The following is a 24947-nucleotide window of genomic DNA, read 5'->3' as shown; positions in this document are numbered from 1 at the left end:
TTGGGAATTTGAAGTCCCCCATAACAACTACCCTGTCACTCTCACTCCTACTGAGAATCATCTTTGCTATATTTTCTTCTGCATCTCTGGAACTATTCAGAGGTCTATAGAAAACTCCCAACAGGGTGACCTCTCTTTTCTGTTTCTAATCTCAGCCCATACTACCTCCGTTGACAAATCCTCAAACGTCCTTTCTGCAGCTGTAATACTGCTCTTGACTAACAATGCCATACCCCTACCTCTTTTACCATCTTCTCTGTTCTTACTGAAACATCTAAATCTCAAAATCTGCAACAACCATTCCTGTCCCTCCCCTACCCATGTCTCTGAAATGGCCACAAAATTGAAATCCCTGGAACCGACCCACACTTCAAACCAACCTTTTCCTTTCCAGTGCTCTCTTGCGTTTCTGAAACCTTATTTCGGACCTTCCTCTCTCAACCTCTTCTGTATTTGAACTACAGTTTGGGTTCCCATCCCCCTGCTGAAATAGTTTAAACCCACATGAAGAGCATTACCAAATTTCCACCCCCAGGATATTGGTTCAGGTGAAGACCATCCTGTTTGCAGAGGTCCCACCTACCCCAGAAAAAGCCCCAATTATCCAGGAATCTAAAACCCTCCCTCCTGCACCATCCCTGTAGCCACGTGTTCAACTCCTCTCTCCCTATTTCTCGCCTCACTAGCAACTAACCAGAGATAACAACTCAGTTTGTTCTAGCACTAAGCTTCCACCCTAGCTCCCTGAATTTCTGCCTTAAATTCACCATCTCTCTTCCTACCTATGTCGCTGGTGCCTATGTGGACCCTCCCCTGCAAAGATCCCAAAAACACAGTCAGAGACATCATGAACCCTGGCACCTGGGAGGCAACACACCAACCATGTGTCTCTTTTGTTTCCACAAAACCTCCTGTCTGTCTACCTAACTATGGGGACAGACCACAATATTGTTTGGGAGAGAATTCCAGGATTTTGACCCAGTGACACTGAAGGAATGACAATACATTTCCAAGTCAGGATGGTGAGGAGCTTAGAAAAGAACTTGCAGGCTTTGATGTTCCAATGTGTCTGCTGCTCTGGTCCATCTAGTTTGTGGCACTTGTGAGTTTGGACAATGCTGTCAAAGGAGACTTGGTGAATTTCTGCAGTCAATCAAACACACTGCTGTTACTGATTGCTAGTGGTGGAGGGAATGTATGTTTGTGGATTTGGTGCCAATCAAGCAGGCTGCATTATCTTGGATGTTGTCAAGTTTCCTGAGTGTTTTAGAGCTGCACTCATTCAGGCAAGTGGGAAGTATTCCATCATACTCTTGACATGTATATTGTAGTTGGTAAACAGGCTTTGGGGAGTCTGGAAGTGAATTATCCTGAAAGGGTTCGGTGATTCACTTACCTTGGAGCTACAATAATTATATTGCTAGTCCAGTTCAGCATATGGTCAATGGTTACCTCCCCAGGATGTTGGTACTGGGAGATTCAGTGATGGGAATGGTTTGAATGTCAATGTTTAGATTATCTCTAGTTGGACATAATCATTCTCTTTTATCAAGAGAAGTTGAGGCACGCAGTTCCAAGCCAATAAAGCCAACTGCTTGTGAGGCTTAGGGTTTCTTTTTAAATGTTGGAACAACAGAAGCAGCATGAATGGGTGGAGTCAGGCTCCCACAGAGCAAGGGCTTTACTTTTGCTTTCAGTAGTTGTTGGGGTTTTTGGAAGCTGGTTGTGAAACCTGCTACTACTCTCTCTTTTTGACAGCTAAAAGCTTGGGTTCTCTCTGCTGCCAGAATTGCACGTGTGACAATCTACTTTACTGCATTTGCCTTTGCCAAGGGTGTGTTTATGGGATTTTACTATAGTGGAACAGTTGCTGTTTAGTAGTTAAGTAACATATTATTTTGTTATGTTTTCCAATGGAGTTCAAGTTCGACCAATTCTTTATTCTTTTGTCTGTATTTTAACTGTAGATTAAGAATAAAGTCTGTTTTGTTTAAGGTCGAATTGTATAACAAATAATGAAAAACATCGGGAACACAGTACCTTACTCTTGCCTTTAAATAAGAAAAAGTGAGGGTCGAGGCTATCTCCTTGATATATTTGAAGGGGCTTTAGTTTGGTCCATAACAAAGTCTTGTTACATATAAGGGGTCGCAAATGGTGCTGAAGATTGTGTAATAATCGTGAACATCCCCACATCTGATGTAGGGACCAGTCACTGCTGGAACAGTTGAAGTTGGTTAGGCCTGCAATGTTCCCCAGAGAGCATCTTCAAAGTGAAGATGAGAGTTTGTCTCTCCAAGGACAGTGCAATGGTAACGTTTGCCAATATAGTCATGGACAGATGCATTGCAGCACTCAGATTGGTGAAGATGAGGTCAAGTATGAGTGTCCCTCCCGTTCCCTCATCACCTGACCCAATCCAGTAGCTACGTCCTTTAGTATAAAACTTGCCCGGTCAGAAATGGTGCTAGGAGCCATTCTTGGCGATGAACTTTGAGGTCCCCTCCCAAACTACATTTACAGCCTTCCCACCCTCAGAGCTTCCTCCAAATGGTGTTCAAAATCAACTGTGGGGGTCAGATGGTGCATGGTCCGGTGTAAGGAAGACCTTTCTCTGTCTGCATTTGACCTGGTGTCACGAGGCTTCTTGGAGCTGGAGTTAATGTTGACGAGTCCTGGAGCAACTGCCTAGGTCTGAATACCACTGTGACACCACCACTTCTGGTTCTGTCCTAGTGAGACAAGTCATTCCCAGGGGGTGGTGATGGTGGTATCTAGGACATTATCAGTAAGGTATGCTTCCAAGTGTTTGATTATGTCAGGTTGCTACTTAACCAGTCTGAGAGACAGCTCTCCTAACTTAGTGAGGAAGACTTTGCAACAGGACTGTGCATGCCATTGTTGTTTCTGGTGCCTTCCGCAATGCCAGGTGTCCATCTTATTTCATTCCTTTCTTTAGATATTGTACCAGTTGATTCAACTGAGTAACTTTTGAGAAGTTAGTTAAGAGCCAATCACATTGACAGTCTGAAGTCATATGGTAAGGATGGCAGTTTCCTCCCCAAGACGGGTCTTACAACAATTGACAATGGTTTCATGGTCATCATTTGACTTTAAATTCTAGATTTTTTATTGAATTACATTTCACCATCTGGTGTGGATTTGTACCCAAACTATTACCTACATATGGACACTAGTCCAGTGGCAACATCACAAGGCCATCACCTCCCCACAGTTTCATAGAATACACAATAATCTACAGGTTACATGCCTGTAGAACATATTTAAAGTGCTGAAAGGAATTTATGATTTGGTAGTTTAATTGTGGAATATGGATTAACAGTAGGAAGGTGTCTGTTTGGAAGTGCAAACATGGCCTATAAAAAGAAAAGGTTGGATCGATTGTTTACCCAACTGAAGAAGGTTTATAAAACATATACTTTACAGAGTACCTCAGCGACAAACAGAGTCCGTGGATCAATGATATCCAGGAAATGTCGGAAGCGTCCATAAAAGGTAGACTGAAAGAAAAAGAGAAACATAAATAAAGTACCATAAATGCAGGAAATGTGCAGTCACCAGAAAACAAATCTGTCAGCATTTTAAAAAATACCAGCTTCATGTCGTAGCTGAAATCTCATGAAACACTAAACCTCAATGTAATTCATTTAGTATTTTACAAACATCCAAAATTTAGAAACAAATTTGCATTTAAATAACATAAAAATGTCCTAGGGCATGTTACAGGAAAAGGTGACGTAAAGTAGCAATTTAAGATATGATTGGAAACATGGTGAGAAAGATGGGAATCTTTTAGAGGAGACATGCAGCAAAACTCAGGTTTGCAGAGGTCCAAAGAGTAGGACTGTGATAGCTGAAGACAATCAATCATAAAAGCTAGAGGCAGCGGTTAAAAACCCAAGAAGGAGTAGTTTGCAGAGGCAAAGTCAGCAAGACTATCTTGGAATTTCAAAATGAGTCTCGCACTGCTGGATACATAATCAATGGGGCTCCATAGATGGAGTAGTGTACAAACAGTGGCTTCTAGTTTCACACAGAACGAAGTTTTGGACATGATGGAGTTTGCATGGGGTGGACCTTAGGCTCCTGACAAGTCTTTGCCTGCCAGTAGGTGAGAATTAAGGCTCCAGAGGAAACGGGAGGATGGAAGTGGGTGAGACTGAGTGATAGGTAGGGTGAAGTGATAGATAAATGATAAAGCATTTGAGACTTAGCACTTATGGACCGTAGAATGTAGGAGCAGAAGGAGGCCATTCTGCCCAGTGAGTCTGCTTCTGTCTTTTCCATAACCCTTGATTTCCTTACTTTTTAGACAGTTAAAAATCTGTCTATTTCAGCCCGGAATATACTTAAAAAACTAGCCTCTACAGCCCTCTTCATAAAATAATTCCAGATTCACTACCTTTTGAGAGAAAAAAATTCTCTTCCTCTGTCTTAAATGGACCATATCTTACTCAGATTATGGGTGATGTCCACTGGTCTTTGACTCTCCCTGAGGGGAAACCAACCTTTCTGTATCTACCTTGTCAAATCCTCCAAGAATCTTGTACGTTTCAAAAAGGTCACCTCTTTTTCTTCTAAATTCTCAAGCTTTTGCACTATAGCTAATTCTTCTGTAATGCAATGGTTGCGTTCTTATGCAATCCAGCATTATTGAAAAATCGCGGTTTAGAAACAGTGCTTGAAGTGTTGCCGATGTAATCGTGTTACAGCCAACACATTTTAAAAGCTCCAACTTTGGAAACAGTGTTCCCTGTTCATCAATCACATTAAAGTGAACTTGCGTTAACGAAATGTGGGTTATAGCAAAACAACCTGCACATTGTTCAGCCTAATTCAACAGAAAGCATAATAAGAGAAGAAAATCTGTAGCATTTTTCACTGCATCTTAAAGTAATATACAGCTACAAAATGTTTTCAAGAGTTCTCTGAAGGTACTATGGTTACTTTTGTCCTTTTTCTTATATAAAGAAAGGTTATGACAGAGGCGCTGAGCACTCTGCTGCAAAGCCAATAAAATAAACAGCTTGTGAGGGCTTGGTTTTTTTTTCAAAATTGGAACAATTGAAACAGCTTCAATGGGTGGATTCAAGCTCCCACAGAACCAGTTTTTTTTAAATTTTATCCTTCAGTAGCAGTTGCTGGGGTCTTGAAGCTGGATAAAAACAATGACTGCAGATGTTGGAAACCAGATTCTGGATTAGTGGTGCTGGAAAAGCACAGCAGTTCAGGCAGCATCCGAGGAGCAATAAAATCGACGTTTTGGGCAAAAGCCCTTCATCAGGAATACAGGACTTGAAGCTGGATGTGGAAACTCTTATTCCTCTCTGTGTTACAGCTAAAAACTGGGGTTCTCTTCCTGCTGCTAGAATTGCATGTGAGATGATCTATTTTACTGAATTTGTCTTTGCCAATGGTGTGTTTATGGGATTTACTATATTTAAACAGTTAATTATTCGGAGTTAATATTTTATTTTGTTAAGCAATTTGATAGGGTTACAGTTGAGCTAATTAGAGGTTTTGAAAAGTTTTGTAGCTCGAGTTGTGGATGAGGTTGTAGATTCGTTCGCTGAGCTGGTGTGGTTTTCTGCAGACGTTTTGTCGCCTCGTTAGGTGACATCATCAGTATATCTTCAATACAGTGTTGGTGGTCTGCCCCGCCTGGTATTTATGTTTCCTTATTTTTTTGGGACTTCCAGTTCTGTATCTGAGTGGTTTGTAAATGGGGTCCAGTTCAATGTGTTCATTGATTGAGTTCCAGTTGAAGTGTCAGGCTTCAAGGAATTCCCTTGTGTTTCTCTGTTTAGCCTGCGCTGGGATGGTTATGTTGTGCCAGTTGAATTGGTGTCTTTTGGTGTCTGTGTGGTTGGAAATGAGAGAGTACTTGTTATGTTTGGCAATGGCGAGTTGATGTTTATGTACTCGTATGGTCAGTTTTCCTCCTGTTTGTCCTATTTAGTGTTTTTCACAGTCCTTGCAGGGTATCTTGGAAATAACGTTAGTCCTGTTGTATGTAGGTGCTGGGTCTTTTAGGTTTGTGAGGAGCTGGTGAAAGGTATTTGCTGGTTTGTGGGCCACTAAGATTCCTAGAGGCCCAAGTAGTTGGGTAGTCATTTCTGATATTTCTTTAATGTATGGTGTGATCACTATTTGTCTGGTTGTGTAGTTTTTTCTTCTTTAAGTTTGTTGCATAATTATTGGAGGATAGTGTTCTTGGAGTACCTGTTTGTTTAAGTCCCTTGAATAGATGTTCCTGTTCTGCCCTCTGAAGTTCTGGATTGCTGCAGTGTGTCCTTGTCTGTTTAAATAGTGTTGCAATGCAGCATTATTTGTAGGAGCTGGGATGATTGCTGTTACAGTTCAGTATCTGGTCTGTATGGGTATGCTTGTGGTGATAGTTAAACAAAGAGGCTTTGGTGTTCGCAAATGCTCAAAATTTTGACCCAGGCATATCTTCAAGTCAGAGTAACAACAGGAGAGATTTCTGGAGGAGGGTGGTGGTGGACAGATGAAATTAAATGCCAACAAGACATGTAAGGAAACAGAATAAATACAGCATTATACTGAAAAGGTTAGATGATGTGGGAAATTAAAGATAGTATGAGATATAAGAAAGGGGTATACATATTGGTCACAAAAAGCAGCAAGCCTGAGGATTGGGAGCAGTTTAGATTTCAGCAAAGAAAGACAAAGGGATTAAAAGAGGGGGAATACAGAATACAAAAGTAAGCTTGTGGGGAACATCAGAAACAGTAGAAGCTATTATAGGGAATAAAGAGATACTGTACCAATTCAATGCACATGTTGTTTCTAGATTCAAAAAGGAGGATACAAATAAAGCCTCAGGAATGTTGAGTAATACAGTGTTTAGTGAGAAGGGAGAAATGAAAGAAATCATTATTAGTAGGGAACTGGTGTTTAGTCAATTGATAGGATTAAAGGCCAATATATCCCCAAGGCCCGATAATCTACATTCCAAAGAGATTAAGTAAATGGCCATAGAAATAATGGATGCATTGGTGGTCATCTTCCAAGATTCAATAAACTCTGGACAGTTCTTACTGATTGGAGGGTAACTAATGTAACCTCATTAATTAAAAAAGGAGGTACAGAGAAAATAAGAAATTATAGACCTGACATCAGTAGTACGGAAATGCTAGCATCCATTATAAAAGATTTAATAGCAGAGTAGTTGGAAAACAATGACAGGATTGGGAAGAGTCATCATGGATTAACAAAGGGGAAATTATGCTCAACAAATCTACTGGAACTATTTGAGGCTGTAACTAGTAGAGTTGATAAGGGAGAGCCAATGGACATAGTTTATTTGAACTTTCAGAAAACTGTCTATAAGGTCCCATATAAGAGATTAGCATGTAAAGTTAGAGCAACAGAATTGAAAATAGTGTACTGACATAGATAGAGAGTTGTTGGCAAACAGTGAATATAGACTTGGGATAAACGGGTAATTTTCCAAGTGGCAATACACAATACATGTTTTGTTTATTTAGAAGAGGGAATTAAATGTAATATCTCCAGTTTTGCAGACCACACAAGCTAAATTGTGACAAGCATGCAGAGATGCTTTGGACAACTTCAGTAGCTGGGCAAATGCATGCCAGATTAAGTATAATGTGTATAAACGTAAGTACATCCACTTTGGCAACAAAAATAGGAAGGCAGATTATCTGAATGGCTTGTACAACAGTCACTGAAAATAAACATGAAGGTGCAGCAGGCAGTGAAGACAAATTGTAAACTGACCTGAAAACAACATATGTTGGAGATCACAGCAGGTCAGACAGCATCCATTGAGAGACAGCAAACTAACGTTTCGAGTCTAGATGATTCTTCATCAGAGATGAAGTGAAGTGTGGAGTGTCAGCATTTGTGCTCTCGTTTCAGGGTGTGGGGGTGGGAGTGGTGAGGGTAGTGGTCGTAGGGTGCTAATGGAGAAAATATGTTGATAGTTCAGGGACACCCTAGTCCATTCCACAATCAACTCCCTCACCACAGCATCTTCCCATGTAACAGCAGACAGTACAACACCTACCCCTGCTCACCATCCAAGGGCCTCAGCAGTCTTTCCAGGTGAAGCAGCATTTCACCTGTACACCCCGATGAAGGAGCGTCGCTCCGAAAGCTAGTGTGCTTCCAATTAAACCTGTTGGACTATAACCTGGTGTTGTGTGATTTTTAACTTTGTACACCCCAGTCCAACACTGGCATCTCCAAATCATGACTCCAATTTTGTGTATTGTATTCGCTGCACCCAATGTGGCCTGGAGAAAACAAACATAGACTGCATGACCACTTTGCGGAATACCTCTGGTTTGTGTGCAAGCAGGACCCCAACCTTCCCATAGTGAGTCATTTTAACACAGTATCCTGCTGATATGCTGTTCATGGCATGCTGCAGTGCTCCTGTGACTCACAGCACAAATTGGAAGGTCAACATCTCATCTTCAGAGGAGGCATTTTATAGCTTTCTGGACTTTATATTAAGTTCAACAACTTTATATTAAGTTAAATTGTGAACCAATTCCCATTTATTCCCTTTTTTTTAAGCTTGTTATCATGTCTTCCTCTCTCCCCATCCCACTTAACTGTCCTTTCAAGTTAGGCAGGAAACACCCCATTGTTCTGTCATTCTCATGTTCCAATCATTTAATCTGAACGATTAACACTTTTTCTCAATTAGCACCCAACACCAATGACCTCCGCACACCCTGCCAAACTACAGAATAAACGCTGTCTCCTCCACACTTCACTTCAGCTCTGATGAAGAGTCATCTAGACTCGAAACTTTAGCTTGCTGTCTCTCCGTGGATGCTGTCTGACCCACTGTGATCTCCAGCATTTGTTAGTGTCAGTACAGATTCTCGCATCTACTGTAACTTGTTCCTACACTTTGTATATTGACCTTCAAAGTGTGCAGGATAGGGGACTCTGCGACCCCCCATCAGGCACTCTGCTTCCCTTCCCAAGAACAAAGACACGGAGGAGTTCGTCCAAAACTATTTATTCAATTCTGCAGAACCGGGTGTTACCTCAATGGCTTCCCACGAGGCACACACACAGATTGTAATCCCCGCACGTTATATACATGTAGGAGTGGGCGGGGCCTTCTACTGTCTCAGCCAATGAGTGTTAAAGTTCCCCACTGTCCTCCTGATGGATGAGATTATTTGGTTATTCACCCAGCCAATCAGTGTTCGAGTTCCCCACTTCTCCCTTATATGGATGATGACGTACAGCCGTGGTTGTGGGCGGTCCCTCAGCCACGAGGAAAGCTGTTTCCATTGTTCCATTCATGAAAATCTGGGGGAGTGTCTGCTCGTGCTTACTACAGGGTAGAGAAGACTAAAATGGTGGCTTTGTACTTACTATGTGCTTACTACAGCAGTTAATGATTTAAAAATTACACCACCCCCTACAAATGCAAGGATACTTGAGTACAGGAGCAGTGATGTCTTACTGTATTTGTGTCAGTCCTTGCTGAGTCAACACCTGAAGTATTGTATTCAGTTTTGATCTCCTTATCTGAGGAAGGATGTTCTGGCTATAAAGGGAATGCAACACACAATTGATTCCTGGCATGGCAGGTATAGAGCACAGAAAATGGAACTTAGAACAGTACAGCACAGTACAGGCTATTCGGCCCTCAATCTTGTGCTGACCTTTTATACTACTCTAAGATTAAACTAATCTGCAAACCCTTCATTTTACTATCATCCATGTGGCTATCCAAGAGTCGTTTAAATATCCCGAATGTATCTGACTCTACTACCACTGCTGGCAGTGCATTCCACACACCCACGATTCTCTGTGTAAAGAACCTCTGACATCTCCCCTAAACCTTCTTCCAATCACCTTAAACTTATGCTCCCTCATGATAGCCATTTCCTACGTGGGAAAAAGTCTCTGACTATCCACTCTATCTATGCCTCTCATCATCTTGTCTATCTCTATTAAGTCATCTCTCACCCTTCTTCGCTCAAATGAGAAAAGCTCAAGCTCCCTCAACCTTTGTTCATAAGACATGCCCTCCAATCCAGACAGCAACGTGGTAAATCTCCTCTGCACCCTTTCTAAAGCTTCCACATTCTTCCTATAATGAAGCAACACAATATTCCAAGTGTGGTCTAACCAGGGCTTTATGCAGCTGCAGCATAACTGAGCGGCTTTTAAACTCAATCCCCCTGCTCATGAAAGCCAACACACCATATGCCTTCTTAACAACCTAATCAACTTGGGTGGCAACTTTAAGGGATTTATGGATGTGGACCCTGAGATCCCTCTGTACCTCCACACGACCAAGATTCATGCCTTTAATCCTGTAATCTATATTCAAATTCGACCTACAAACATGAATCACGTCACACTTTTCCAGCTTGAACTCCATCTGCCACTTCTCAGACCAGCTCTGCATCCTGTCAATGTCCCGTTGCAACCTACAGCAGCCTTTCACACTATCCACAACTCCACCAACCTTCGTGTCAGCGGCAAGCTTAGTCAGCCACCCTTCTGCTTCCTCATTCAAGTCGTTTAGATTAGATTAAATTCCCCACAGTAAGGAAACAGGCCCTTTGGCCCAACAAGTCCACACCAACCCTCCGAAGAGTAACCCACCCAGACCCATTCCCTGACCCGACACTTACCCCTGACTAATACACCTAACACTATGGGCAATTTAGCATGGCCAATTCACCCAACATGCACACCTTTGGATTGTGGGAGGAAACCGGAGAACCTGGAGGAAACTCATGATGACATGGGGAGAATGTGCAAATTCCACACAGACAGACACCCAAGGTGGGAATCGAACCTGGGTCACTGGCGCTGTGAAACAGCAGTGCTAACCACTGAGCCACTCCTTAGAGTAGCTCAAATTTAAGTAAGCTTCCTTCTTCCTCTTGACTAGATCTTCTGCATAGGTAAAAACAATGACGCAGATGCTGGAAACCAGATTCTGGATTAGTGGTGCTGGAAAAGCACAGCAGTTCAGGCAGCATCCGAGGAGCAGGAAAATCGACGTTTCGGGCAAAAGCCCTTCATCAGGAATAGAAGCAGAGTGCCTGAAGGGTGGAGAGATAAATGAGAGGAGGGTGGAGGTGGGGAGAAAGTAGCATAGAGTACAATAGGTGAGTGGGGGGGGGGGGGGGGATGAAGGTGATAGGTCAGAGAGGAGAGTGGAGTGGATAGGTGGAAAATAAGATAGGCAGGTAGGACAAGTCATGGGGACAGTGCTGAGCTGGAAGTTTGGAACTGGAGTGAGGTGGGGGAAGGGGAAAATGAGGAAACTGGTGAAGTTAGAGCAGAGTGCTTTAGGGAACATCTCTGGGACACCCGCACCAATCAACCACACCACCCTGTGGCCCAACATTTCAACTCCCCCTCCCACTCTGCAGAGGACATGGAGGTCCTGGGCCTCCTTCACCGCCGTTCCCTCACCACCCGACGCCTGGAGGAAGAATGCCTCATCTTCCGCCTCGGAACACTTCAACCCCCAGGACATCAATGTGGACTTCAACAGTTTCCTCATTTCCCCTTCCCCCACCTCACCCCAGTTCCAAACTTCCAGCTCAGAACTGTCCCCATGACTTGTGCTACCTGCCTATCTTCTTTTCCACCTATCCACTCCACTCTCCTCTCTGACCTATCACCTTCATCCCCTCCCCCACTCACCTATTGTACTCTATGCTACTTTCTCCCCACCCCCACCCTCCTTTCATTTATCTCTCCACCCTTCAGGCACTCTGTCTCTATTCCTGATGAAGGGCTTTTGCCCGAAATGTCGATTTTCCTGCTCCTCGTTTGCTGCTTGAACTGCTGTGCTCTTCCAGATCTTCTGCATCTCTTGTCACCCAAAGTTCTTACATCCCACCATCCCTTCCTTACCTCAGTGTGTCAAGCCTATCCAGCACTCGCAGCAAGTGCTCCCTAAACAACCTCCACATTTCTGAGATGCATTTCCCTGGGAATATCTGCTCTCAATTCATGAAGAGAGGTTGGTTGGGACTATATTTGTTGGAGTTTAGAGGCTGCCTTTTTTTAAGTTTGCCAAGGAAAAAACATTGCGCCTCCGGAAACGGCGTGTCGGAGTTTACTTTCCTGATTGTGTTTTCTTTACGCATCTATTTAATGTGGCTTCTTTCTGATCAGCGATTTAATAAGTTTTCTTAATATGCTGATTAGAATGATTATTTCCCATACGAAGTGCTGTATTGATTAAAACAGGGTGGTGTACTTGCGTGTTTTGTAAATAGTGTTGCAAGCATTAATATGATCTATCAAAATCACAGAGAGCAGAGGTCCCAAACCTGATCCCTGTGGAACACCACTGGTCACCCAGCTCCAAGCTGAGTACTTTCCATCTACTACCACCCTCTGAATTCTCTGGGCCAGCCAATTCTGTATCCAGACAGCCAAATTTCGCTGTGTCCCAGATCTCCTTACTTTCTCAATGAGTCTACCATGGAGAACCTCATCAAACACCAAGGTAAAATCCATATAATCCACATCCACTGCTCTATCTTTATCAATGTGTTTGTCACATCCTCAAAACATTCAATAAGGCTTGTGAGGCATTACCAGCCTCTCACAAAGCCATGTTGACTATCTCTAATCAAACCATCCTTTTCCAAATAATCATAAATCCTGTCTGTCAGAATCGTCTCTAATAATTTGCCGACCACTGATCTTTTTCCCAGGGTTATCCCTAATCCCTTTCTTAATAAGGGATTAACATTTGCGACTCTCCAATCATCTGATACTATTCCTGTGGACAGTGAAGATGCAAAAATCATTGCAAAGGTTCAGTAATCCCTTCCTCGCTTCCCATATAACCTTGGGTATATCTTGTCTGACCCAGGGGACTTATCTGCTCTCATGTTTTCAAAATTTCCAGCACATCCTCCTTCTTAACATCAAAATGTTTAACATATCAGCCTGTTTCGCGCTGTCCTCACAAGTGACAAGGTCCCTCTCACCAGTGAATATTGAAGTGAATACTGTATTCATTGAGGACCTCCCCTACCTCCTCCAACTCTAGGCCCAAGTTCCCTGATTGATCCTACGCTCATGCTGGCCATCCTCTTTTTCCTCAGATAACTGTAGAATGACTTGGGGTTTTCCGTAATTATACCCGCTAAAGAGCCCCCTTCTAGCTCTTGTAACCCTCTCAAGCCCTGTCTGATCTTTGCTTCCTCAAACTTAAGTAAGCTTGCTTCTTCCTCTTGACTAGATCTTCTGCATCTCTTGTCATCCAAGGCTCTTTCATCCTACTATTCCTTCCTTACCTCAGTGAGACAAACCTATCCAGCACTCGCAGCAAGTGCTCCCTAAACAACCTCCACATTTCTGACATGCATTTCCCGGAGAATATCTGTTCCCAATTTATGAAGAGAGATTGGCTGAATCTATATCTGTTGGATTTTAGGAGAACAGGAATGGGGGTGGTGATGGTGGTGGTGGCAAACACAGGATGTTCCTAATGACCAAGCAGTCCAGAATCAGGGGACAAAGTCTAAGGATAATGGGTAAAAAGTGAGGACTGCAGATGCTGGAGATCAGAGCTGAAGAATGTGTTGCTGGAAAAGCGCAGCAGGTCAGGCAGCATCCAAGGAGTAGGAGAATCGATGTTTCGGGCATAAGCCCTTCTTCAAGATAATGGGTAGGCCATTTAGGACTGAAATGAAGAGAAATTCCTTCACCCAGAGAATGGTGAAGCAGTGGCATAGAAAACGGTTGAGGCAAAAACATTGAATGTTTTCAAGGAGTTCAATATACTGCTTAGGACTAAATGGGTCCAAGGGATTGGGAGAAAGCAGGAATAGGGTTTTGACTCAGCAACAATCATATCGAATCCCAGGCTTGAAGAGCTAAATGGTTTACTCCTGCTCCTAATTTCTATGTTTTTATGAAGAGGGATGACAGGACATCAGTGTGAAGTATAAACACCAACACCGACAGCTGGGAGAAATCAGCAATTTCCGTGACATAAACTCCACCTAATTCTATTTAAAATGTCATTTATTCTTTGGACCATCCATTTTACATACAGTTTTACATTTTTCACATTTGTGGACTTAACTTGAGAGACTGGAAAAAGGATACATTGAAAACAAGTCAAAGTATGAAATAAACCATATATTCCACAATCATTCATCAGCACATTCTATAAAGCATAAACATGGGAAATGCTTCGAAGTTTTGAACCCAGACTGGGAAAAACAAAGAACTTTGAATACGCCAAGTGTAGAGAGAAAGTTAGTCAAGCTCATTAGTTGAACAGTTCTGAGAATACTTTTGGTGGCTAAAAGATGGTGTTGCCATGCCTTGATAGGGTTTAGGCACTGATTCAGCCCAAAACAATCATGCACGCTGAACAACTTGCATAAATGATATAATCAATCACTCCTAAAATGTGATCAAACAAATTTTGATTAGATTAGATTACTTACAGTGTGGAAACAGGCCCTTTGGCCCAACATGTCCACACCGACCCGCCGAAGCACAACCCACCCAGACCCATTCCCCTACACCTAACACTACGGGCAATTTAACTTGGCCAATTCACCTTAACCTGCTCATTTTTGGATTGTGGGAGGAAACCGGAGCACCTGGAGGAAACCCACACAGACACGGGGAGAACGTGCAAACTCCACACAGTCAGTCACCTGAGGCGGGAATTGAACCCGGGTCTCTGGCGCTGTGAGGCAGCAGTGCTAACCACTGTGCCACCGTGCCGCCCTAATATTCACCTTTTTAGATATTCACTCATGGGGATTGGGCTTTGCTAGTTGGTCAGCATTTATTGCCCATCCCTAGTTGGCTTTGAACTGAGTGGTTTGCTTGGCCTTTTCAGAGAGCAGCTGAGAGTCAACCACATTGCTGAAGATCTGGAGTCACATATAGGCCAGACCAGGTGAGTTTGGCAGATTTCCTTCCCTGAAGGAATTAGTGAACCAGATGGGTTTTTCTGACAACCAACAATGGTTTCATAGTAGATGCTTAATTCCAGGTTAACTAAATTCAAAATGCAACCATTTGCCGTGGTGGGATTGGAACCCAGGTCCCCAGAGCATTTCTGGATTAATAATCCAGCAATAACATCAATAGGCCATCATCTCCAGTAATTAGTCACACAATTTTGCTTGCTTCACATTTGGCAATGGATAGCTAAGGTCACATAGCCAGAATAACATTTTTTCTCATTAATTCATTGAATGGGGGAGTTGCTACCTATGCCAGCATTGCTTACTCAGCTGTGATTGCCTTAAGAAGGTTGCACTGAGCTGGCATGTCGAACCACTCCAGTCTATTTGGTGTACTGAACAGTGTAGGAGGCCAAGCCAGGAACAATACCAGACACCAACTTGGTGAAGTTACAAAATAGCCTTACTAATGTGTCAAACGGCAGAAGGAGCAAGTGATAAATGAAGCTAAGTGATTTTACAGGGTAAAAACAATGACTGCAGATGCTGGAAACTAGATTCTGGATTAGTGGTGCTGGAAGAGCACAGCAGTTCAGGCAGCATCCAAGGACCTTCCTGATGAAGGGCTTTTGCCCGAAACGTCGATTTCGCTGCTCCTTGGATGCTGCCTGAACTGCTGTGCTCTCTAAGTGATTTTATAACCAACATATCAGACCTAAGGTCTGCAGTCCTGTCACATCCAGTCATGAATGACGGTGGATAATTAAACAACTTAGTAGAGGAAAGACTCCGCAACTATCCCGGTACTCAATAATGGGTAGCATGGCACAGATCACTAGAAGCATTCGCACCAATTTTCAGCTGGAATTGCTCAGTGGATCAGTCTTTTCTAGAGGTCCCCTGAATCACATACAGCTTTCAGCCAATTTGATTCATTCCACTTTAATCCACCAACAATGAAAGAATGGCAATATATTTCAAAGTCAGAATTTTCAGTGGATTGGAGGGGAATTTGCAGGTGGTAGTAGTTGTTGTGCGTTTCAAAGGTGCTGTCCAAAGAACCTTAGTGACTTTCTGCAGTTCATCTTGTAGATGATGCATATTGTTGCTGCTGAGCATTGACCGAGGCAGGAGTAAATGTTTGTGATGTGGTGTCAATCCTGGATGGTGTCAAACTTCTCAAGTGTTATTGGAGCTGCACCCATCCAGGCAATTGGAGAGTATTCATTTGAGTGGGAGCAGCGGCCGAGTAAAGGCGAACCCGGGAGACTACAGCTAAGGTAAAACAGTTTGTTTCAAAATTACTTACCTGTAGCGGGCAGCGGTGTTTTTTATTCTCTCTTCACAAAAAGAGCGGGAGCAGCAGAGGAAGTGACGGCAAACAGAGGGGCAGCCGGGAAGGAGAACTGTGAGTATAAATACTCACCTTTTAATCACCAACGGTCATTTGAGTGGGAGCAGCGGAAGTGAGGTTGGAGCGCATAGCTGGGCGGGAAGGTAAGTGATTAGTATTTGAGTGGGGGTGTTCTAGACCCCAGGTCCTACTTCCGTAGGGCCTCCCTCCCACCCTCCTCCTCTAACCTAACTTTAAAGTCCACAGGTAAGTGACTCAGTGTTATTGACTCAGTGTTCTTGTTTTTGGAGAAAGTGTACAGTCATGGCAGCGCAGGCGGTGGAATGTTCCTCCTGCAGGATGTTTGAGGTAGGGGTGACCACCGATACTCCTGCCGACTTCGTCTGCAGGAAATGCAGTCAGATCCTGATCCTCACCGAACGAGTTAGGGAACTGGAACTGGAGTTGGATGAACTGAGGATTATTCGAGAGGCTGAGAGGGTGATTGATAGAAGCTACAGGGACATAGTTACGCCGGAGAACAGAGGTAGCTGGGTAACAGTTAGAGGTGGGAAGGGGAAGAAGCAGGCAGTGCAGGGTTCCCCTGTGGTCGTTCCCCTAAAAAATAAATATACAGCTTTGGAAACTGTTGGGGGGGACAGCGTTGCAGGTGTAAGCTGCAGTGAAGGGGTCTGTGGCTTTGAGACTCAGAAGGGAAAGGGGGAGAGGAGGAGAGCGCTAGTTATAGGGGACTCTCTAGTTAGAGGGACGGACAGGCGGTTCTGTGGACATGGGCGAGACTCACGGATGGTTTGTTGCCTCCCGGGTGCTAGGGTCCGAGACGTCTCAGACCGTGTCTTCAGAATCCTTAAGGGGGAGGGTGTGCAGCCAGAAGTCGTGGTGCACATTGGCACCAACGACATAGGTAGGAAGAGGGCTGGGGAGGTCATTCAAGAGCTCAAGGAGTTAGGCTGGAAGCTAAAAGCTAGGACAGACAGAGTCGTCATCTCTGGGTTGTTGCCGGTGCCACGTGACAGTGAGGCAAAGAATAGGGAGAGAGTGCAGTTGAACACGTGGCTGCAAGGCTGGTGTAGGAGGGAGGGCTTCAGATATTTGGACAATTGGACTGCATTCTGGGGAAGGTGGGACCTGTACAAACAGGACGGGTTGCACCTGAACCAGAAGGGCACCAATATCCTGGGGGGTAGGTTTGCTAGCACTCTTCGGGGGGGTTTAAACTAATTTGGCAGGGGGATGGGATCCGGACTTGTAGTCCAGCAAGTAGGTTAGCTGTTTGTCAGGATGCCCAAGACTGTAGGGAGGCTGTGGAGAAGGTAGCACTGACAGGGACTACTTGCGGACACAGAGATGGGCTCAAGTGCGTATACTTCAACGCAAGGAGTATCAGAAATAAGGTGGGTGAACTTAAGGCGTGGATCGGTACCTGGGACTACGATGTTGTGGCCATCACGGAAACGTGGATAGATGTGGGACAGGAATGGCTGTTGGAGGTTCCTGGTTACAGGTGTTTCAGTAAGATTAGGGAGGGTGGGAAAAAAGGAGGAGGGGTGGCATTGCTAATTAGAAATGGTATAACGGCTGCAGAAAGGAAGTTTGAGGGGGATCTGCCTCTGGAGGTAGTATGGGCTGAAGTCAGAAATAGGAAAGGTGCAGTCACCTTGTTGGGTGTTTACTATAGGCCCCCCAATAGCAGCAGAGATGTGGAGAAACAGATTGGGAAACAGATTTTGGAAAGGTGCAGAAGCCACAGGGTCGTAGTCATGGGCGACTTCAACTTCCCAAATATTGATTGGAAGCTCTTTAGATCAAGTAGATTGGATGGGGCGGTGTTTGTGCAGTGTGTCCAGGAAGCTTTTCTAACGCAGTATGTAGATTGTCCAACCAGAGGGGAGGCCATATTGGATTTGGTACTCGGGACAAGTGGTGGGCTTGTTAGTGGGTGAACATTTTGGTGATGGTGACCACAATTCTGTGACTTTCACCTTGGTTATGGAGAGAGATAGGTGCGCACAACAAGGTAGATTTTATAATTGGGGGAAGGGAAATTACGATGCTGTAAGGCAGGATTTGAGGAGCATACGTTGGGAGCATAGGCTGTCAGGGAAGGATGTGGTGGAAATGTGGAACTTTTTCAAAGAGCAGATACGACGTGTCCATGATATGTATGTACCTATCAGGCAGGAAAGAAATGGTCGTGTGAGGGAGCCTTGGTTGACGAGAGAGGTTGAATGTCTGGTAAAGAGGAAGAAGGAGGCTTACATAAGGTTGAGGAAACAGGATTCAGACAGAGCAGTGGAGGGATACAGGATAGCCAGAAGGGACCTGAAGAAAGGGATTAGGAGAGCTAAGAGAGGGCATGAAAAATCGTTGGCGGATAGGATCAAGGATAACCCCAAGGCATTTTATGCGTATGTGAAAAACCTGAGAATGACGAGAACGAGGGTAGGTCCGATCAAGGACAGTAGTGGGAGACTGTGTATTGAGTCGGAAGAGATAGGAGAGGTCTTGAACAAGTACTTCTCTTCAGTATTTACGAACGAGAGGGACCGTATTGTAGAAGAGGAGTGTGTGAAATGGACTGGTAAGCTAGAAGAGATACCTGTTAGGAAGGAAGATGTGTTGGACATTTTGAACAACTTGAGGATAGACAAGTCCCCCGGGCCTGACGGGATATATCCTAGGATTATGTGGGAAGCAAGAGAGGAAATTGCAGTACCGTTGGCAATGATCTTCTCGTCTTCACTGGCAACGGGGGTGGTACCAGGGGACTGGAGAGTAGCGAATGTTGTGCCCCTATTCAAAAAAGGGAATAGGGATAACCCCGGGAATTACAGGCCTGTTAGTCTTACTTCTGTGGTAGGCAAAGTAATGGAAAGGGTACTGAGGGATAGGATTTATGAGTATCTGGAAAGACACTGCTTGATTAGGGACAGCCAGCACGGATTTGTGAAGGGTAGGTCTTGCCTTACAAGTCTTATTGAATTCTTCGAGGAGGTGACCAAGCATGTGGATGAGGGAAGAGCAGTGGATGTAGTGTACATGGATTTTAGTAAGGCATTTGATAAGGTTCCCCATGGTAGGCTTATGCGGAAAGTCAGGAGGCATGGGATAGAGGGAAATTTGGCCAATTGGATAGAAAACTGGCTAACCGGTCGAAGTCAGAGAGTGGTGGTAGATGGTAAATATTCAGCCTGGAGCCCAGTTACAAGTGGAGTTCCGCAGGGATCAGTTCTGGGTCCTCTGCTGTTTGTAATTTTTATTAATGACTTAGATGAGGGAGTCGAAGGGTGGGTCAGTAAATTTGCAGATGATACGAAGATAGGTGGAGTTGTGGACAGTGAGGAGGGCTGTTGTCGGCTGCAGAGGGACTTAGATATGATGCAGAGCTGGGCTGAGGAGTGGCAGATGGAGTTCAACCCTGCCAAGTGTGAGGTTGTCCATTTTGGAAGAACAAATAAGAATGCGGAATACAGGGTTAATGGTAGGGTTCTTAGTCAGGTGGAGGAACAGAGGGATCTTGGGGTCTATGTACATAGATCTTTGAAGGTTGCCACTCAGGTGGATAGAGTTTGTAAGAAGGCCTATGGAGTATTATCGTTCATTAGCAGAGGGATTGAATTCAAGAGTCGTGAAGTGATGTTGCAGCTGTACAGGACTTTGGTTAGGCCACAGTTGGAGTACTGTGTGCAGTTCTGGTCGCCTCACTTTAGGAAAGATGTGGAAGCTTTGGAGAGGGTGCAGAGAAGATTTACCAGGATGTTGCCTGGAATGGAGAGGAAGTCGTACGAGGATAGGTTGAGAGTTCTCGGCCTGTTCTCGTTGGAACGGCGAAGGATGAGGGGTGACTTGATAGAGGTTTATAAGATGATCAGAGGAATAGATAGAGTAGATAGTCAGAAACTTTTTCCCCGGGTACAACAGAGTGTTACAAGGGGACATAAATTTAAGGTGAAGGGTGGAAGGTATAGGGGAGATGTCAGGGGTGGGTTCTTTACCCAGAGAGTGGTGGGGGCATGGAATGCGCTGCCCGTGGGAGTGGTAGAGTCGGAATCATTGGCGACCTTTAAGCGGCATTTGGATAGGTACATGGATGGGTACTTAATCTAGGTTAGAAGTTCGGCACAACATCGTGGGCCGAAGGGCCTGTTCTGTGCTGTATTGTTCTATGTTCTATGTTCTATTCCATCACACTCCTGACTTGTGTCTTGTAAATGGAGGACAAGCCATGAGGAGTCAAGAGGTGGATTACTCACGGCAGGACTCCAAGCCTCTGACCTGCACTTGTACTCACAGTATTTACTTGGCTGGTTCAGTTTAATTTCTGGTCAATGGTAACCCCTAGGACTTTGACAAGGCAGGATTCAGTGATGGTAAAACATTGAATATCAAGGCGCAATAATTAGATTCTCTCTTGATGGACATGGCCATTTTTTGGCACTTGTTTGGTGCAATATTTACTTGCTATTTGTCAGCCCAAACCTGGATACTGTCCAAGTTTTGCTCCATTAGGATGTGGACTGCTTTATTATCTGAGGAGTTGCGAGTGGTGCTGAACATTGCGCAATCATCAGCAAACACTACCGCTTGTGACCTTATGTCAGAGTGAAGGCTGTTGATTAAGCAACTGAAAATGGTTGGACTCAAGACACCATCCTGAGGAACTCCTGCAGAGATGCCCTGGAGCTGAGATGTCTGACTTCCAAGTCAAAAGAGTTTTCCCCGATTCACCTTGACTCCAGTTTTGCAAGGGCTTCTGAATACCACGCTCTGTCTAATGTGGCCTTGGTGTCAAGGTCAGACACTCTCACCTCAACTCTGGAATTCAGCTCTTTTGTCTACGTTTGAACCGAGGCTGTAATGAGATCAGGTGGTGAGAGGGCCTGGCAGACACTAAACTGAGCATCAGTGAGCAGGCTATTATTTATCAATTGCTGTTTGATAGTGCTACTGTTGGCACCTTCCATCTCTTTACTCAGAATTCAGAGTAGACTAATGGGGTGGTAATTGGCCAGACTGGACTTGTTCTGCTTTTTGGCTCGGGATACACCTGTGCAACTTTCCACATTCTTAGGCAGATGCTAGGGTTGTAGCTGTACTGTAACATAGTAGCTATGGGAACAGCAAGTCCTTGAGCACAAGTTATCTGTAATATAATTTTAATTTTGTCAGGGCCATTGCCTCTGCCATATCCAGTGCTTCAGATTGTTTCTTGATGTCACATGGAGTAAAACAAACTGGCTGAAAACTGACTGGCATATGTTATGCAGGGGATCACTGGAGAAAGTCAAAATGGATCATCTACTCCGCAGTTCTGGCTGAACGTTCTTGCAAATGCTTTACCTTGATCTTTCGTTCTGATGTGCTGGGATCTCCCATCATGGATGATGGAATTACTTGTGGATCTTCTTCTGCCAGTGAGTTGCTTAATTATTCACCATTCATGACTGGATGTAACAAGATTGCAGAACTTACGTTTGATGTTTTGATTGTGGAATTGTTTAGCTCTATTACTTGTTCCTTATGCTATTTGACACACAAATAGTACTGTTTTCTGGCCTCAACTGGTTGATACCTCATTTTCAGGCAAGCCTGGTATTGCTTCTGACATGTCCTCCTGCACTATTCTAAAGGAAGGTCGCTGGACACGAGATGTTAGCTTCCTTTCTCTCCATAGATGCTGCTAGATTTGAATTTTCCCAGCAATTTCTGTTTTTGTCCTCCTGCACTGTTTATTGTACAAGGGTTGATCGCCTAGCTTGGTGTAACGGTAGAGTGGCAAATAAGCTGGGCCAAGTGGTTGCAATTGGCAGTACAATTCTGCTCCTTATCAAGGCACTTAGCACCTCCTAGATGCCCAATTTTGAGTTGCTACATCTGTTCAAAGGCTATCCTACATAACATGGTGATACTATACATGACACAATTGGGCAGGGGGGGGGGGGGGGGGGTCGTATTCTCATTATGAAAATGGAATTTTGTCAACACAACGACTGTGCAGCGGTCAGTCCTAAAGATACTGTTAAGTCCAGATGTATCTGCAACAGGCAAATTGGTGAGATCGAGCTCAATTATATTCTTCCCTAATCATTTGCTGTGGACCAGGTTTCATAGTCATGTCATTTAGGCCTCGACCAGCTGGGTCAGCAGTGGTGCTGCCCACTTAGTGATGGTCATTGAAGTCTCTGCCCAGATTAGATTCCATGCCTTTACCACCTTTAGTGCTTGCTCTAAATGGTGTTTAACATGAAGGAGTACTAATTCACCAGATGACACAAGTGGCAGTAGGTGGCAGTCAGCAGGAAGTTTCCTTGCCCGTGTTTGATCTGATGCCATTATACTTCATGGGGAAATCAATGTTGAGGACTCTCAGAGCAATTCCCGTCTTATTGTATACCACTATGTTGCCAGTCTGCCACCTCTGTTGAATTATCCTGCCAATGGTGGTGGTTTTGGTGTGTCTGAGGTATAATTCAGTGAATATCACTTTGTCAGGCTGATGCTTGACTAATCTGAGACAGTTCACCCAGTTTTAACATTCACCACCAGATGCAGTGTTGACAATGTCTGCGACTGCCATGCCAGGTAGTCTGTCTGGTTTCATTCCTCTTTTGAGACTTTTTAATCTGGTTAAATATAACAGAATGGCTTGTTCTGTCATTTCAAGAGGTCACATGTAAAGATGACAGAGCTTCTTCCCTATATGACATTAGTGAACGAGACTTCAGATTTTCACTGAATCCAAATTTTGCACTGGAATTCGAACCCCAGTTCCCAGAATGTTATCTGGGACTCTGGTTTATTTGTCAGTGATATTATCACTACTCCATTGCCTCCCCTCTAGCAACCTGTTCAGATGTGTCATAATACTCCTCAGCGAGATGTGCCACATAAGTTCAGATCTTCTGGCCCAGAAGTAGGAACATTAATACTGTCCCACACCCCTTACTCCATACCTATGCTAACACTCTTATTTAAAATGCTGCTTGTGCATAGCCCGTAATATATAACAAAAAAAAGATTGAAAATATAGAATTGCTGCTTGGATTTTTATATACAGTTCAAAGAGCGTTTAAAAAAATTCAATCCTTCATTTTACTGCAGGTTTACTGCCATCAAGAATGGATGAAAAACCTCAGAACAGTTTTGAAACCTCAACTCAAACTCACTCAAAAGTAATGACACTTTTGCAAAATGTCCAGTTATGATGACAATTCAGGAACAGAGTAGTCAAAAGTAGACTGAATAAACAAAGAAGTTACAGGAGATCAGAGCATAAACGACCATTCACGTATTCCAGTCATTAAGGTTCATGTACAGGGCCCATACAAACGTTTGTTCAACTCATTTTTTTCTTTGATATTAAACCTCTGTGCTCCATGTTAATGAACGTATCAATCTGGTGTTGATGCTTCAACCACGACATGCATTTGAAAACACCTTTAATAGAGTCTTAGGTGCTTCACAGCAGTATAACTGAGTCAAAATTTGACTCTGACCCACATACAAAACAGGAACCAATGTAGACCATTCATTGCCTTGAGAAGGATTCCATTCCTGGCATATGCATATTCCAAAGGTGAAAACACAGAAGCAGTTAATAGGATGGATAATCAGGAGCCTTGTCAAAGGCACTGGTTTTAAGAAGAGTTTAGAGACACAGAAGTTTAGTAAGGGAATTCCAATACTTAAGGTCTATGAAGCTGTTGGCACAATCACCAATGGGAAAATAGTTTATTTTAGCACCCTTAATGGAATAAAATGTCTGAAGGCATTATGGAATATTATCAAACATCACTTGCCAGAGTCGCATTCGGAGAAACTAGGCCAGGTGATCCAAAAGCTATTCACCGAAATTGCTGTCAAGGTGTACCAACCGCTTATATTCATTCACTGTATAGAGTGGGTGCATTTTTTCTTGAACTGAGCACTCATCCCATATGTTTTGGGGCAGTCTCTACTCAACCAGGCTTCACATTAGCGATTGGCCAGATATAGCCAAAGGTAGTATACATTTAACTACATGACCTTTATTCTGGAACTTCAGAACATCAAAATTACTTAAGTTACCTCCTTGTTTCATTCATTATTTTTAAGTCTAAGCACCTTTGACTTGGCAAGATCACATTTAACTCTCGTCCCTTATTACAGATGACTACATCACTAAATGCTTGACTTGCTAAACCACTTCAGCAGCCTTAAGAGTATGCTGCAGGAGGCGGGGGGTGTCCAGCACGTCAAAATCTGGAATTCATAACACAAACATGATTTCATTGAACTCACACTATTGCTGCCAAGATGTGCAGGTTAGGTAAACTGGCTATGCTAAATTGTCTGTAGTGTCCAGGATTGTGCAAGTGAGGTGGATTAGCCATGCTAACTGTGGAGTTATGGGGATAGAGGGCCATGTCTGGGTGGGAAGCTTTTTGGAGAGTTGGTGTGGACTCGATGGGCTGAATGGCCTCTTTCCACACCATAGGAATTCTATGATTCTATGGTTTGAAGGGTTAAATGGCTTACCTCTACACTTAATTCTTATGTTCCAATGTAATGAAAGGTTCAATAAAAATATTCTGGCAGTAACTCACAAATTACCACATTTATCACCTGGGGATATTCAACCTCATAACTTGCCA

The 24947-nt window shown here is 43.8% G+C and overlaps 1 protein-coding gene across 2 annotated transcripts in view; it reads right to left on the bottom strand.

Moving 5' to 3' along the window:
- Window positions 1-24947, bottom strand: part of LOC122549660 (sideroflexin-5-like) — a 312948-nt gene that overhangs the window by 280772 nt on the left and 7229 nt on the right. For both annotated transcript variants that reach the window (XM_087991972.1, XM_087991978.1), the window contains exon 2: window positions 3453-3521. In XM_087991972.1, the coding sequence (XP_087848098.1) occupies window positions 3453-3521 (69 nt within the window). The remainder of the gene's footprint in view (window positions 1-3452; window positions 3522-24947) is intronic.

Source organism: Chiloscyllium plagiosum, unplaced genomic scaffold (assembly GCF_037043375.1).
Source record: "Chiloscyllium plagiosum isolate Xiang-an unplaced genomic scaffold, Cpla_swu_hap1 HiC_scaffold_1, whole genome shotgun sequence".
Classification (NCBI taxonomy): Eukaryota; Metazoa; Chordata; class Chondrichthyes; order Orectolobiformes; family Hemiscylliidae; genus Chiloscyllium; species Chiloscyllium plagiosum.
Note: the sequence above shows the minus strand (reverse complement) of the source record. Positions and strands in the feature narration are given on the sequence as shown.